At 43.1% G+C, this 12,976-nt stretch overlaps 1 protein-coding gene across 6 annotated transcripts in view; it reads right to left on the reverse strand.

Annotated features, from left to right (window-relative positions):
* The window catches only part of FYB2 (FYN binding protein 2), a 124,358-nt gene that overhangs the window by 26,228 nt on the left and 85,154 nt on the right, over positions 1-12,976 (reverse strand). For 5 of the 6 annotated variants that reach the window (XR_006221497.1, XR_006221496.1, XM_042997365.1 and 2 more), the window contains exons 9-13: positions 11,752-11,914; positions 3,303-3,417; positions 3,172-3,212; positions 1,804-1,882; positions 670-768 (exon numbers count right to left, since the gene is read on the reverse strand). Coding sequence is in view for 4 of the 6 variants with exons in the window: in XM_042997365.1 (XP_042853299.1) it covers positions 670-768; positions 1,804-1,882; positions 3,172-3,212; positions 3,303-3,417; positions 11,752-11,914 (497 nt within the window). In the remaining 2 variants the exon portion in view is untranslated. The remainder of the gene's footprint in view (positions 1-669; positions 769-1,803; positions 1,883-3,171; positions 3,213-3,302; positions 3,418-11,751; positions 11,915-12,976) is intronic. The other variant, XM_015540935.2, reaches the window with a different exon arrangement.

A 12,976-nucleotide genomic window follows, 5' to 3' on the forward strand; every position in this document is an offset into this window, starting at 1 on the left:
CCAGCCTCTCTTGTAGGCAAGAGGAAACATGGGCTGGGGCATGATTTGCCCACAACTGCACACTGAGTAAACGACAAAGCTGTAACTAGCATCCAGAATCCAGGCCTCCCATACTGCTGGCGAACGTGTAACCTTCTCAACCACTGGCAATTAGCGTGGAGATCTTGGAGGGCCCTTTCCAGGTCTAACACCTTGAGATATATGAACCAGTCAGCTGCAAAGTTCATCTCCCCTGTCTACACATTACTTCTCTCTGGAGATGCAAATTAGAATACAGAAGTGTAGACAGGTAAAACACTGAAACTCGCAGGGCCAAGACAACATACAAGGACATAATTAATAACGCAATGGCCGGTGATAACAGGGATCTATGGCAACAAAATTACTTTCTGGACTTTGCTTAGGCTTTCCTCTCTACCCTTGTTTACAACCCTGTTTCATCAATTTTTTTTTTTTTTTTCCAAACGGATGTTGTCACCTTCTTATTATTAGCTGTGGGTGTGGTTTATTCACAAATTGGAAAGAAGAGGCAGGTGATAAGCAGGCCTTTGGCTTTGGTTTCTGATACCCCCCGCACCGTTTCTGAGACTAGGACGCAGAGCCACAGGGCTGACACTGCGAGTTCTCCCATGGGGGGGAAAACAAAAACAACTGCCAAAGACTTTTTACCTCACATTTTCTTTCAACTTGTTTTTCTTCATTTTAAATCTGTTCTTTTCTTTCTTCAAGAATTTCTGCAGTCTTTTAAGGGCTTCTTTTCCATCTAAGCTAAGAGGAATCAGAGGATATAAACAACATGGCATTTGAGAGAGTACTAGAGAAGGAAGAGGCTCATTCCAGAACACGTCCCACTCCAGGAAGCGAGAGCAAATGCCTCATCAACCTCTGTGCTATTCTTATTTGTTTAGATGCCAATATGAAGTAACACATGCCAGTCAGCTACGAAGGGAATTATACTTCAGTACAAGCTTCATCCACCGCGAATGGTCTCTATGTCGTACATGTGAAGCAAGAGCTTCCTTTCAGAGAAGATGACTTAGGGAAAGAATAGTTTACAAACTATACTGGAAATACAGCAATTCTGGCTCCTGAAATCCATGTCACCAACTTTTAATTGACTGACTGATATTACAACAATGGTGGTACATTTATTGCCCAGTTAATGATTAAAATTCTTCCAAATATGCTCTTGGGTTTTTTTTAGGGGAGCTGGAGAGGGAATGATACATCCACACCATCCCACCCAGCATGGAACACTACTCCTCCCTCCAACCCTTGAACTTCTTCCTTTTGACCATTGCTGTTTTCATTTCCACAATGTGCCCTCAGTAACTAAAGTTGACGAATAAGGCCCATTTGAACAAATATTCCCGATAACACTGAATTCTTAGATATTAAATTAAGTCTAAATCCCAGAAACAGTCTTCTTAACTTGCAAAGACACAAATTAAGTCATAACCAGTGATTTCTTTCCGCAAATGCTATGATAGGGCCAAAGCGAGTTTTATTACTATTTACTTCTCCCTTTTGACTTAATTACTAACACGATATTAAAGTTCCCTACTTGGAGAGATGGGCATTTTCTTAAGAGAGAAAAGCAATATGATTAAAGATTCTAGCATATGACTGTACACAATCCCAAGTCTCTTATTCATCACAATTGTAGATTAAAGTAGCTTCTCTCTACTCATGACGCAAATCCTAAGGATGACAGAGTCAAAGGAAGATGACTACTTCTTAAAGTCTGATTTTCCTATACCGGCAATACTATTAGCTACAAAGCTAAGAAAGAGAGGAACTCACTCTATTTTTGGGTAGTTGCCTTTTGTTTTGTAGACCTCTTCATACACTTCTTCACTATTTTCTTCTGGAATTAAAAGAACTGTTTTCATGTATTACAATGACAATAGCTCAAATTCATATTTCACCAGAAATTATTGGATACCTATCATGTGCTAGGTACACTTTCATGTCAGGCACGTTTTTAAAAAAATTTTTTAATGTTTATTTATTTTTGAGAGAGAGAGAGAGAGAGTGCAAGCAGGAGAGGGGCAGAGAGGGAGACAGAAATCTAAGCAGGCTCTAGGCTCTGAGCTATCAGCACAGAGCCTGATGGGGGGCTTGAAGGGAGATCATGACCTGAGCTTATGTTGGATGCTCAACAGACTGAGCCACATTTTCTTTTAAAGTTTATTTATTTATTTGGAGAGAAAGGGACAGAGAACCCCAAGCAGACTCCGTGCTGTTAGCACAGAGCCCAACACAGGGCTTGATACCATGAACCATGAGATCATGACCTGAGCCAAAACCATGTGTCAGATGCTTAATCAACTGAGCCACCCAGGTCTCTCAGGCATATGGTAAAAATAATTAAACCCCTATAAAAGTAGGTACAAAATGAAAATTCATATTTGCTTCTCCCCTGATCCTAAGTCTGATCTGATATAGTCAAAGAAAGCAGGTTTATCAACAGATTCCATCCTTCTATCCTCTTCCTTTGCATATTTTGTATATAACATTCAGAGTCTATAAACATCACATGCTGTGTTGGATGTTGGGGCAATAAAGGGGAACCAAAGCATCCTGAATAATCTTCCCGTTCTTAGCATGGCTTTAGCCTAGCCTAATACATCAGCTTAAGATACACAGATACAATTGAAGGCTACCCTGTATAGGAGGATTTTCAAGTTTAATTTTTTTTTTAAATTTTTTTAATGTTTATTTATTTTTGAGACAGAGAGAGACAGAGCATGAACGGGGGAGGGGCAGAGAAAGAGGGAGACACAGAATCGGAAGCAGGCTCCAGGCTCTGAGCCATCGCCCAGAGCCCGACGCGGGGCTCGAAATCATGGACCGTGAGATCGTGACCCGAGCCGAAGTTGGACGCTTAACCGACTGAGCCACCCAGGCGCCCCTCAAGTTATTTTTTTTTAATGTTTATTTTTGAGAGAGACAGAGAGACAGTGCGTGAATGGGGGAGGGGCAGAGGAAGAGGGAGACAGAGAATCCAAGGCAGGCTCCAGGCTCTGAGCTGTCAGCATAGAGCCCCATGCGGGGCTTGAACCCACACACCGTGAGACCATGACCTGAGCCGAAGTCGGGCTCTCAACCGACTGAGCCACCCAGGCCCTCCCCCCCCACCCACATTTGCAAATGTCTTCTTATACTTACCATCATCTGAAGCAAATGAGCTAGAGAAATCTGACCTTGTTCTGTGGGGAGAAGTAACGCAGAGACCATTAACCTGTTGTGTTGTACCTTTAAAGTCTTACCACACTGCTGAAGGGCTGAGATGCACTTACCTCCCTCTGCTGGGGCACTCAACATCGTCGTACGTCTCCTCTGAGATGGAGCGAGGCTTCCAGGCCCCCTGGCCTGGCATTTCTTTAGTGACCTCCAAGGCCTCCACATACCCACCTATAAAGAAAACAGAGAAAGTCCTGGAAGAATAGCTCATCAAGTGCTACTAGCATAAATGCATTCGCACATGTCGTGGCAGTGGAGGCAAGAACAGGAAAGGCAGATTTCATCAACTAAAACCGGATTATAATCTTGATGTGTGCGTTTCTTTGGCAAACCATTTTGCCTTGCAGAGACTCAGTTATGGTTCTCTGAAGTTGGGATAATAAAAATACGGACTTTTAAGTGAGTGTGGCAAGGATGAATACATATTCATGAAAGGTGCTCGTTACCTAGTGACCAGTAACTCCTCCCTCTTCTCTGATGGCTCTTCTCTAATCTCAGACCTCAGATGGTGATATCCTCCAGGGTACAGCCCTGGGGCTTCTCTCTGTTTATAAATTTTTTTTTAATTTTAATTTAATTTAATTTAATTTAATTTAATTTTATTTTTTTTAAATTTTTTTAAACGTTTATTTATTATTGAAAGACAGAGAGAGTCAGAGCGTGAGCAGGGGAGGGGCAGAGGGAGACACAGAATCCGAAGCAGGCTCCAGGCTCTGAACTGTCGGCACAGAGCCCGACGCAGGGCTCAAACTCACAAACTGCGAGATCATGACCTGAGCCGAAGTTGGAGGCTTAACCAACTGAGGCCACCCAGACACCCCTTTAATGTTTATTTTTGAGAGAGAGAGAGAGCATGAGAGCGAGTGGGGGAAGGGCAGAGAGAGAGGGAGAGAGAGAGGGAGGGAGGGAGGAAGGGGGAGAGAGAGAGAGGGAGGGAGGGAGGAAGGGGGAGAGAGAGAGAGAGAGAGAGAGCGAGAGAGAGAGACAGACAGACAGAATCCGAAGCAGGCTCCAAGCTCTGAGCTGTCAGCACTGAGTCTGACACGGGTCTCAAACTCACCAACTATGAGATCATGACCTGAGCTGAAGTGGGATGTTTAACCGACTGAGCCACCCAGGCGCCCCACTCTCTCTTGAAATTTAGATGATCTTATCCAGTTGTGTGGCACTTTTCTCTTCAAATTTCTTAGACCAGTTGATTGAGCGAGCACATTAGCATTTCCTTACTCCTTAGTGATGGAATTAGCCAGAAGATGGGGTGCCAGGTTGAAAAATGTACAGGGATTGTGGGCGCAAGTAGCGAGCCCTGTTAACTGCAGGTGCTGGTGTATTTCACAGAGCTATACGCTTGTCATAACCATAAAACTGTCGTATTTTTATCAGTTGGCATAGTTTGATATTTCGAGTACGGGTGATTCAGAACCATTTTCACACATGAACTGTTAATCAGAAAGAAGAAGTGATACATCTGAGAAATAAGCAAGAAGCAAGCGGACTTGTGTCAATTAAACGAACCAAGTAACAAAATTTTAACCCCTGGTAAGAAGTCAGCATGTTCGAACCCCAAACTGTCTTAGGCACGTCAGCTCCTAGAGCCGTAATGTGGTGCTTTTCCATAAGAGGTTAGCAGCAAGTTTCTCCCAGCACAAAACAAAGATGCTGCACACACAGGTGCCTAACTCCTAGTTCAAGACCACTTTTCTTTTTTAATCCTTCCTTTTGGCTGCGGCAAATGTTCAAGTTTATGGCTTCCTCTTAAAAACACAGACAGCTCCCAAATTTACATCTCTCACTTAGACATCTTTCACAAATTCTAGATTCTCCCTCACCCTTCACGTCACTCCCATTTGGTTGTCTAAATACATTATGTTCCAAACCAAACTCAAGGTTTCTTCTCTGCAAATCTGCATTTCCTGAGGTCGGTCCCAGCTAAGTCAACAGTGGCAGCTCGTCCTTTCTGTCGTTCGGGTCCCAAACAGGAAGACGTCCTTGACTCTCTTCTCTACTTGCAAATTCTATCCTGAATCCAAGCACGGCTCAACAAGTCTACCACGCACGCTCCTCCAAGCTCCCGTCCCTTCTCTCTCACGTTAGTTCCACATGCTCCTAACAGGCCCCTGATCGATCCCCTCGCATTTCTTCTTTCACGACAGCAGCCAGGATAATTCTTTAAATGCAATCAGATCACTCTGTTCTTGTGCTCACAGCCTGTCATTTGTTCTTAAAAACCCGTCAACGTAAATGTCAAAGTTCTTGCAATGGTCTGTAGAAGCCCCCACGCTATCCGGCCCCTTGTCATGTCTCTGACCTCATCTCCTACCACACTCTGCTCCAGCCACACACCTCCTGGCTGCTCTGCCCCCACACCCGGTAGGCTCCTGCCCCAGGATACTGGCACTCCTTCTCCCCTCTCCCCCGGAACATTCTTATCCTAGATACACATGGCTCTCCTCATCTACGTTACAGCTTTGAAGTCACCTATGAACACTTGAAAAATGCCACTTCTACCTCTCCTTGGCTTTCCTGATTCTCTTTCCTTGCCTTATCTTTTTCCCTGTAACATTTACTGCCATTCCATATAGCGGATATTTTATTGTTTATATATTTATGATCTGTCTCCTCGGATTAGAATGCAACCTCTGTGAGGATAGGAATTTTTATCAGTTTTGTCGACTACTATACCCCCAGCCCCCGGACCAGTGCCGGGCACATAAAAGGCACTCCAATATTTTTTAATATTAAATGATTTGAATAGATAGGTCTTCTAACAGAAGTGTTTTCTGTACTGAATTTTTAGTTATAGTGTACTGATATTTTAAATTTTCTATCTAGTGTCTCATTACATACTTGTTATTTGTTTTTTCTTCCCCTTCATCCTCCTCTTTCTTGACTGAGATTTCTTCTCTTTATTCTTTTTTCTTTTCTATTTGTTTGGAAGTTTCCATTTGTTTAGAAGTTACCCGAGTATGTTTTCAATTTTACTTCTAACACACAGGAAAAAGCACACATCCTAAGAGTACAGCTCAATGGTTTTTCCCAAGTTGAACATATTCATGCATAGAGCACATATTTCAAAAACCTAACACTGCCAGTGTCCCCCCGAGCCCCTCCCACATTCTGTTCTGGTCGTCATTCCTTCTCACAAGGGTAGCCACCATTGTTAACGCCTAACACATGAAGTAAATTCTGCTTGTTTCTGAACTTGTATTAATGGAATCATTCAGAATGTTTTCTTTGGTGTCGCCTACTTCAATACTCCGTGACATTCATCTGTGTTGTTGCATATAGCTGTAATTTGTTCCTTCCTGTAACTATTCCATTGTGTGAATACACTACATTTATTCATTGTACTTTAGATGGACACGTGGACAGTTTCCAGTGTGAGGCTATTATAAAAAGTTCTGCTATGAACATCTTGTATCTATCTTGGTAGACTGAAGGATGCATTTCTATTGGTACAAGAACAGGCATGGCGTTGCCAGCCATAGGCATACGCCAGACTTTAATAGATACTGCCAGACAGTTTTCCAAGGTGAGTACCCCAGTTCACAGTCCCAGCAAGTGTAGGAGAGTTCTAGCTGCTCCACAGCTTCACTAACACTTGGTATTTTTAGTCCTTTTTACTTTAGCCATTTTGGGTGGGCAGGTAGCGATACTCCATTATAGGTTTCATTTCACTTTCCCCACGACTTAATGAAGAGCTCTTTATTATGTATTTACTTTTTGAATATCTTCGAGTGAAGTACCTGTTCAAGCATTTTCCTAATTTCATTTTTCTGATTTCTATTCTTCTTATTTATTTATTTTGAGAGAGAGGGGGCCATGAACGCATGTGCAAATGGGGGAAGGGGCAGAGAAAGACGGAAAGAAAGAATCCCAAGCGGGCTGTGTGCTGTCAGCATGGGGCTGAAACTCATGAACTGTGAAATCACGACCTGAACCAAAATCAAGAGTTGGATGCTTAACCGACTGAGCCACCCAGGTGCCCCTGATTTCTTTTTTATATTTTCTGGGTACAGTGACGTTCACAGAAGCTTTATAGATTCCATCTGAGTCCTTTGTCATATATCTGTATGTACAGATCTCTCTCTCTCTCTCTAGATATCTGTATATCAAATAACATCTTCCACTCTGCTCTTGCCATTTCACTCTGGTATCTTTTGATGAATATATCCTAGCTATGCTCTTCTAAGGCTAACGTAAATTAATGCTACAATTAAAAACCTTAGACTGCTTTGTGAGTTACCTTCTCAAAGTATGTGCTATTAACGTTCAGTATTTTTTCCCCTCTCCCCAGTTTTATGTTCTTGGTGTTGTTTTTTTTTTTTTTTCAGTTGATATTTTTGGTCAGCTTTTTTCTTGCATCCAAAATTCTCTATCCAGGATTATCTTCCTTCTGCCTGAAGTATATGCTTTAGAATCTCCTTTAGAGATTTCATTTGGTGATAAAAGTCTCTTTTTGTCTGAAAATGCCTTAATTTTTCTTACAGCGTTGACCTGCATTTGCACGGGCTGCACAATTCTAGACAGACACTCAGGATCCTTCGGCTGCACTGTATTCAAGTTACACACTCTTGTTGAGAACTCAGCAGTCAGCCTGCTTGTTTCTTTCTGGGTGACTGACCTTTTTCTTTGTTTGCTTTGAAGATATTTTCTTATTCTTCAGTTTCTTTAAGATCTAACTAGGTGTGTTCTTTTATTTATCCTGCTTGAGAACTTTGGGGCTTCTTCAACTACAAACTGATTATCTTTCCACAATTCTAGAAAATGATGAGACATTATCTTTTTACTTTTTCCACTTTCAACTCTTTCTAAGGCCCCTTTGTAGAACTCTGACTTGATGTCACTTTTAAGATTTTTTTCTTTTATCCTTGAGGATTCTTATCCTCTCATTCTTTCCTATCATTCCCTACAGACTATGTTGGGATAATTTCTCTGAATCTATCTCCTAGTTCCTTAATTTCCTATTCACCCGTGTCTAATCTGATATCACTCCCTTTCTATATCACTTTATCAAATTACTGTTTATCTCTATCAATTCTGTTTGTCCCCTGTTCCTATTCTTTTTACTTTTTAAAATCTACTATGATGTTTTGTATTTAACAACTCTCATATCTGTACTATCTTTCAGGTTGGTTCCTGTTGTCTGTTGTTCTGCTGGTCTCCAATCACCGTGACTTGTTTGCTTGTGTGTTTAGTAATTGTGGCCTATGAACTGTTAATTTTTAAAAGTATACATTGTGGAATTACTTGAAACCTAGGATGGAAGGAGGCTGCATCAAAGAGGATTTTGTGTGCTTCTAGCAGTGATCTGGGAGGGCTCACAAGTTGATACACATTAGACTAAATTGGGTTTCCTCTGGACCACACACATAGTAGTGGGGATTTGAACTGCAGGTGGGCAAGACGATCAGCTCATGGGAATCTTTTTTTTTTTTTTTTTTTTCCCTTCAGCCAGCACCAGGGTCAAAACAGACACGTTTCGGCTCCCTGGGGTTTAGGCTTTGTTAATTTTGTTTTCATCCCCAAGAAGCAATACTTTTTTTAGATTGTTCGTTTTTACAAGAGGCTTATTTGCATAGGAGTATAGAAAGACACGCCATTGTCTTTTTCTTCTCAAAATTTTCTGTTTTCCTGCCCACTCTCCTTGACTAAGCATTTTATGCTATTGAAACAAGTACTGCAAAGAGCCATTAATGGACCCAGCGACTCCCTTTGTGCTTTCGCGGCCTGTGCGTTATGTACAGATTACTCAGAATAATCTTCTTTGCACTGTTTTCTTCACGGCATAATCCTCAAATCTATAGTGACTCCTCGTGGGCAGTCCATAATTGCGTGAAAACAGCTTTCAGCCCCCTATTCAGGGCTCTCCTTTAACTCTTTTATTAACTTCAACTTGTCTTCCTCTCCTTTTTTTTTTTTTTTTTTTTTTTTTTTTGCTATACTCCAAATTCAGTCTACCCACTTCTCAAGGCATGGTTTTGATTTTATGCCAATTCTGTGCTTTCTCATGTGTCATTAATATCACCAGAAATGTCTTTTTTCCCCCCGTTGTCACATTTATTTTTGAAAAAAAAAATTTATCATGTTCGTAACATTTGAGATCTAGCCTTTTATAACACATTTATAAGAACGCAATACAGCATTTTAAACTATGGGCAGAGTCTCATTCATTCTATGTGGACATAATCCTTTGAGGTCCTGACGTTATACAGGAGTCTCCTATTATAAGCTCACTCGGGGCAGGCCCCGGGATATAGCTCCTGTCCTCTGCGTAACACTCCGTCAAAACAGGGGCTCAAGGGATTCGGAGCTCAATAAAAACCCTCAGGCCAAGTGTAGCTCTGGCATTCACCTTCCAGGGCTCCCGGTTCCTGCAAATATGCAGATGCTTTCTTTTTATATCAGTTCTGTGATACTTTAATACATCTTCCAAAAATGTAACCTTTACTTGTCTTAGTCGAGACAATTATTCAGGTTGTCCAATCTACCACAGTCGCACTGAAGTTGGATTTCTTCTTTTATTCCTTCCTTTCACAACGTTTTGTCGGGGGTTCTCCAGTGTGCAAGACACTGTTCCAGGTTGCAGAAATACAGAGAAAAATACCACATGGTCTCTGATCGCGTGGTGCCCACCGTGTACCATGGGAGACAGACACATAGCCCATGAATTGTAACGTAAGGGATGCTCTGCTTTTTTTAGATGAGGAAATAAACGAAGAGAACTAACACTAATTGAGCACACTAACTAGATCTTTATGTGCATTGACAAATGGGCCTTGGAAAATAAGGCGTATTATTCTCATTTGCATATGAAAGTCCATAAACCTCCCAAGGTTATGGGATTAGCATACAGTGGTCCTGGGTCCTAGAACTGCTTCACTCTAAAGCCTAATGTGGAAATGTGGTCATTCGGTTGCTGTTTTCATGTGATGGAATCAGAAAGGAGTGAGGAATTATGTCCCTGCTCTCCAGGGGAGAGGAGGATGGACTGAAGTAAGGGAGACCTCAGAAGAAGTGACTTTTTAAAAAAATTTTTTTTCTTTAATGTTTATTATTTGAGAAAGAGACAGAGAGCATGCAGGGGAGGGGCAGAGAGAGAGGGAGACACAGAATCGGAAGCAGGCTCTAGGCTCTGAGCTGTCAGCACAGAGCCCGACCCGGGGCTCGAACCCACAGACCGCGAGATCATGACCTGAACTGAAGTCAGCCGCCTAACCGACTGAGCCACCCAGGCATCCCAAGAAGTGACTTTTAAGACAGATCTTGAAGGATGCCTAGGACATCAGGAGGTAGAGAATTAGGTAGAGAATTCCAGACAGAGATTGGGCAAAATTACAGGGGCATTTCAACACGTGACTTGGGAAATACAGAATATAGCAGAGTATGCAGGGATGTGGCCAACTAGTCCAAAGGCAGATTTTAAGGGGCCCTGAGTCCATCTCGTGATCACTGTGTTTTTATTCTTCTCATAACTGATTTGTAACATGTGAAATGTCAGTGGTTTGCCATGGTTTATTGGGCTGGAGCGGACATCTGTTTTGTCTACCTGCTATCTTCTTTTTCTCCCCGATAACAGCCCTTTCCTTTTGCTTGGGAAATCCTTCAATCTGAGTTACTCAGTTTTGGTAGAAGTGACTCTGCCCCCAGCTCCAGGGGTGAGTGTATGGCACAGGCTGGGCCAACCACAGCATCATAGCTCCCATTCATGATGGCTGGATCAGTGATGACATGTGACCCAATCGGAGCCAGTAAACCCAGATCTGGGCCTTTTCTCCTAATGGGTGAGAAGGTTACAATTTCTAGTGTTCCCCTGGGGTTCCCAAGTGGATAGGGTATAAGCCCGTTAATGCTAGAAGCCATCTTGCCTCGGGAAGGGTAGGATTTGTCTGAAAATGGAGCCATGCCAGGGGGGAAAAGCCAAGAGGAGGAGAAGTAATATTGAGTCTTTGTATTCTATCTGCGGACGCGGATCCCGCCATGGCCAGACTTTCCTCAAAGTGAGCCTTTTTTTTTTTTTTTTTTTTGCTTAACACAATATGATGTGATTATTGTTACCTATAATCAAGAGTCTTGACTAACATGAAGTAAAACACAACCTCAATAAAGTCAGCTAATCATACTGTGTCAATTATTTTGGCCCACAAAAAACAACAGGAGCTGGCAGACACACAAAGAAAGTATTTGCTGAGTACCTATTATGTGACATACGGTCAGATCTGGCCCTGACAAAACCCCTGTGAGGTCCACAGTATGAGCCCTTTTTATGCATGAAGCAACACTGCAGGAATATGAAGTTATTTCTTACATAGCCAGTAAGATTTGAACTCTGGTCTCCTTCTACATCCAGTGCTCTTTCCATGATCTGCATACCCGTGTCACTAAGGCGAGTTACCCGGTACATAACAGATGTTCAATATTTATAAACTAATCTACAATCGTGGACACGCACAACTTTAGAATCACGTGGTGACGGTGAAGAGAACCAGGAAGAACACAACTTACCATGGCTTAAGGAGTGTCTGGCCAGCTTTGGGTCATGGGGGCGGGGCTTTGTCTGGACAGCAATGATGCTCCCAGTGTCCTGTTTCCCGGGCAGCGGGCTCCTGCTGCCTCCGTGGACCTTCGTCACCTTGTTTCTTCCCAGCATCCCTCCAGAGGCAGCCCCCTAAATGCACGCAACAGGGAGAGTGCTGCTGAATTCGGATTTACCTGCTCTGTGTTTCACTGACTTGTGCTGTTCATTCATTCATTTCTTACGGATGGCAATGATCTCTTATGGTACTGAACGCAGTCTCCCTAGACTAAGTTTCACAAGGATGCATACGATGTCTTTGGCTCGCCTCTGAATGGTCACCGAAGGCCCGGCACGGAGGCAGCCCCCCTCCCCACCCCCGCCTGGAGGCAACCAGCATGAAACACAGCACTGACAAAGCAGGCTCTTCCTATATTTAATCTCACCTCATCCCCATGACACCCCATTAGGAAAATATTAGTCCATGCGATAAAGAGTTTAGAAGGGTTAAATAACTGGCCTCTGGTCTCACAGCTAATAGTCGACCAGGGCAAGGCTTGAGCTCAGAGCTCCGTTCTCTTGACCACCGAGGGATGCTGTGTTCCTTCTGCCTGACATTTCATCTTCCCGCCTGCCATTTTTCTGTTCCTCCTCACTTCCTTTCATCCCTCCTCCCTCCAGGGTTTGTCAGACACCAACACTGAGTTCTGGTGATTGATACAACGGGCAGGGTGGCCTCTACAGCAATCACGGAGACTATGCACAGGAACAATTAAGGTACCACAGGGCCAGGGCTATTTACAGTTGTATTGTTCACTGAGACGGAAGCAGAGGAGGGGAGGTCAGTTCTCTAGGCTGGGAGACAGGGTGGGGAAAGACTACCAAAGCAGGTCTTATTAAAGCGTATTTTAAAATGTAAGTAAGAGATCGACTGAGGGGATAAAAGAAGACCCGATGCACAAATCAGCACGAGCAAAGCCACGGGGGTCTGGTCAAGGGTTAGTGTCCTCAGACCAGAATATGGAGGCTGACGCTGAGGGCGGAGTGGAAGGAAGAGGGGAAAAAAGAGATGTGAAAGATGGGACAGAATGAGGCTGAGTGATGCAGGGTCTTGTGGGTGAGGCCACCTGTGGGCTCCACTGAGCCTCGGGCAGCAACCCGAACGGATGTGCATTTCAGAAAGATCTGGATGGATTACCAGGAAGAGGCCCTGGA

The sequence above is a fragment of the Panthera tigris genome, chromosome C1 (assembly GCF_018350195.1).
Source record: "Panthera tigris isolate Pti1 chromosome C1, P.tigris_Pti1_mat1.1, whole genome shotgun sequence".
Lineage (NCBI taxonomy): Eukaryota > Metazoa > Chordata > Mammalia > Carnivora > Felidae > Panthera > Panthera tigris.